Source organism: Pithys albifrons, chromosome 6, assembly GCF_047495875.1.
Source record: "Pithys albifrons albifrons isolate INPA30051 chromosome 6, PitAlb_v1, whole genome shotgun sequence".
NCBI classification, from domain to species: domain Eukaryota; kingdom Metazoa; phylum Chordata; class Aves; order Passeriformes; family Thamnophilidae; genus Pithys; species Pithys albifrons.
In genome coordinates this window covers 11,807,319-11,811,047 of record NC_092463.1, presented here as the reverse complement: position 1 = coordinate 11,811,047, position 3,729 = coordinate 11,807,319, and the positions used below count along the sequence as shown (strand labels likewise).

Below are 3,729 nucleotides of genomic sequence, written 5' to 3'. Positions count from 1 at the left end.
GAGGGCAGTGTTCAGCATTTTGGACAACTAACATCCCTTTCTGAGGAAGCTGGTGAGGAAATTATGTGCATGCTGCAAGCTGGGAGCCCTGCAACAATGGGGTGCCAAGACGGTGAGCAGAGACACCGAACTAGATTTGAGCTCTATACCTCCGGGACAGGCCTCCATCAAGTCGAGCACGAAGGAATTTACAGGCCATAAATTCCTTCTGATGGGTGAAGATTGAAGGTGGCCAGTGGGTGCTCAGTCCTGTGTGCTGCAGGCGCTGATACGCAACCCACGCAGCCCCAAACCACTCACATGTCCCCTCTGTGCGCAGTGCACAGGTCTACCTTACCGTGCCCACGAAGTGACACTTCAGCCAACTATTTAAGGACTTTGCCAGACATACTCCGATGAGGAGCTTGTGTTTATACATCACTCGACAGGTGTAGAAGAGGACTGCTGGCTCCTCCTGGGGTGCCGTAAAGGACTGCCCGCCCTGACTCGATGCTCACTTGGGTGCAGCAGCACCCGACCGAATAGGGAGACATCGCAGCCGCAGCTGCACCGTCCCCTCTGCCGATCGGCCGCGGCTCGCCCGCAGTGCCCGTGGCTGCCCCGCTGCCGAGGCCCGGGCAGGTGCGCGGTGCCCGTGGCTGCCCCGCTGCCCATGCCCGGGCAGGTGAGCGGTGCCCGTGGCTGCCCCGCTGCCCATGCCCGGGCAGGTGAGCGGTGCCCGTGGCTGCCCCGCTGCCGAGGGGCGGGCAGGTGCGCGGTGCCCGTGGCTGCCCCGCTGCCGATGGCCGGGCAGGTGAGCGGTACCCGTGGTTGCCCCGCTGCCGAGGGCCGGGCAGGTGCGCGGTGCCCGTGGCTGCCCCGCTGCCGAGGGCCGGGCAGGTGCGCGGGGCCGGGCGGGGCGCGCACACCCTTGCTCGGGGCGCGCTCCCGCCGCCGCCGCCGCGGCTTCTCGGCCAACAGCGCCCCCTCGCGGCCACGCGCCGCGCGTGCGCCTGCTCCGCCCGGGGCAGAGCCCGCGGGTCCGCGCGCACCTGGAGCCCCCCGCGGGGCCGCGCCGGGCCCGGCCCGCCCGTGCGGGTGTGCGGGGCCGCGGGGCCGGGGCAGCACCCGCCGCCCGTCCCGCTGTCCGTCCCGCCGCCGCCGCCCCCGCTGCAGGGGGATGCGGGCGCCGCGCGGCAGCGGGTTGGAGCCCCGGGTGCCCCCGCGGCGCCAGGGCGTGCGGCGGGGGGGAGGCTGTGCCCGGAGGGGCCCGGGCTGCAGGGGCGGGCAGGGGAGGAAGGCGCGGGGAGGGACGAGGCGCGGGCGGCCCGTCCCTGTCACCTGCAGGCGCTGCCGGGACGGCCCCAGCCCCGCGTTCGCATGGCCCGCGGGGGGAGCCGGGCCGGGGGCGGGCCGTGCCTGTTGCATTGTCCTTGGCGGGGCTGCATGTGAGCGCCCGCCGCTATCTGCGGCCGCGGACCCCGGCGGTGCCCCGCTTCGGACTCTCTGCCGTGCCTGATAGCGGCTGCACCCTGCTCCGTTGCACGTCCCTCCTGGCTCCCGCCGGGGCTCTCTCCCCTTTTGTCTGTGTATTTTTAGGTCATTAGAGTGGAGGGGTAGGTAATCCCCAGGCTCAAGTTCCAGAGGGGCGGGTTCTGGCCGGAGGTGGAGTCACTTTTCATTTAAATCCCTGACTATAAAATGGGCTTAAAGAGAAGCGGGATCTCAGCTGTGCTGCACAGACCCCGGCACGCAGGGTGCGTGGCGGCCCCCCGGCAGCCAGCGCCCTGCAGCACCAGCCGCTGCGATGCTCCACTCCCTCGGCGTTCACACCTTGCAGCTGCTCACCCAGGCGGCCGCCTGCATTCTCCTCTTCCCCCGCTTCCTGCTCACCGCCGTGATGCTCTGGCTTCTGGATTTTCTGTGCATTAGGAAGAAGATGCTGACGATGCCTACGGCGGAGGAGGCAGCCAGCGCCAGCGAGGGGCCGCCCCCCGACGACCCTCCGGTCTGCGTGTCCGACTCCAACCGCATGTTCACGCTGGAGTCGCTGAAAGCCGTGTGGCATGGGCAGAAGCTGGACTTCTTCAAGTCCGCGCACGTGGGTTCCTTGGCCCCCAACCCCGAGGTGATCCAGCTGGACGGGCAGAAGAGGCTCCGCATCCTGGACTTCGCCCGCGGCAAGAGACCCCTCATCCTCAACTTCGGCAGCTGCACCTGACCCCCGTTCATGGCCCGCCTGAGGTCCTTCCAGCGCCTGGCCGCGCACTTCGTGGACATTGCCGACTTCCTGCTGGTGTACATCGAAGAAGCACACCCCTCCGACGGCTGGGTCAGCTCGGACGCAGCCTACAACATCCCCAAGCACCAGTGCCTCCAGGACAGGCTGCGGGCAGCTCAGCTGATGAGGGAAGGGGCGCCCGATTGCCCCCTGGCCGTGGACACCATGGACAATGCTTCCAGCGCCGCCTACGGCGCCTACTTCGAGAGGCTCTACATCATTCAGGAGGAGAAGGTGATGTACCAAGGAGGCAGAGGACCAGAGGGCTACAAGATCTCGGAGCTGAGGAGCTGGCTAGACCAGTACAAAACCCGGCTCCAGAGCCCCAGCACGGTGGTCATCCAAGTGTAAAAAGGACCTGGCAAGAAACGCAGGGGTGGAGAGGCGAGGGAGGGCGGGAGGAGAGGTGGGGTGGGTGAAGGCACTGCGTCGCGGATGGCAGGAGCTGTCTTCCCGCGGGGACACTCGAAGGAGGCTGCTGTGCAAGCTTTCGAGCAAGATATGCCACAGTCCTTTCTCTATTCAAATCATGTTGATTTGCCAGCCACGCTCTGTCTATACTGTATTTCCATGTGCGTTTTGTAAATAACTCTTTTTTTCCTTTTTTCTTATTTTTCTTTTTTTTTTCTTTTTTGAGAAGCGTTTACTATTTTTAAGGAGGCTCTCTTCCTACGGGATCTGTTCCCAGCTGCGTGTGTGCGCGGGTGTGTGTCTGAAAAGTTGTATACAAGTGCTCCGTGCTGCCTAGCAAGTGCTAACTGGGATTTCTAGTATTTCTTTGTGATGACCGATTTTGAAATGGGTTTCTCTAATGCCAGGAAATCGCGTCTGATGTTGTCAAATACTAGAACTGCCAATAGCCAGAGCTGGACGGAATGTCCTATTTATGTGGGGGGGTTTTGTAAGACGTTTGTTCACCTTCCTTTTTTTATGAATTTTTTTAAATAATAAAGGTTGAGTAAATACACATCTAACCTTGACTGCCTTTCTCTATATCTAGACCGCTACGTTCACTTTCCCTTTTGCCTACCTCGCAACACCCTGCCCGCAGCCGAGGAGGGGCAGGCAAAGCTGCAGGCGGCAGAGGATGCGCTGCTGGGGGCTCAGGGGCGGCGAGTTCTCGTTCGGCGGTGGCAGGAGCGCTCACTGCCCACGACCCGGCAGAGAGAGAGTACGGGGTGTCTGCAGGGGGAAATCCAAACCTCCACGGCTCCCGGGGGAGGAGACCGGCCGGGTCTCCCTCTGTGGCCCTGGTGAGCCGCCCCCGGGAGGGCGAAGGTGCAGGGCTGACCGGCGTCGTGCAGGCAAGTGAGTCCCGACCAAAATCACAGGCAGGGGAAAAGCCGTTCTCGGCTGCACCCTCCGAGGACGCCCCGTCTCGGGCACACAGGCGATACCGCACCGGTGCCAGGTCTAGGGCAGCGCCACCCGCACCTGTAGCGAGGACGGCTGCGGGGCGAGGGCGACGC

The 3,729-nt window shown here is 64.3% G+C and overlaps 1 protein-coding gene across 1 annotated transcript; it reads left to right on the top strand.

The window, feature by feature from the left end:
• The first annotated feature begins 1,579 nt into the window (after positions 1-1,579).
• Positions 1,580-3,228, top strand: DIO3 (iodothyronine deiodinase 3). The gene has a single exon (XM_071559388.1). It carries the CDS (start codon positions 1,787-1,789, stop codon positions 2,609-2,611), a length of 825 nt encoding a protein of 274 aa, XP_071415489.1. The 5' UTR covers positions 1,580-1,786; the 3' UTR covers positions 2,612-3,228.
• The last annotated feature ends 501 nt before the right edge of the window (positions 3,229-3,729 follow it).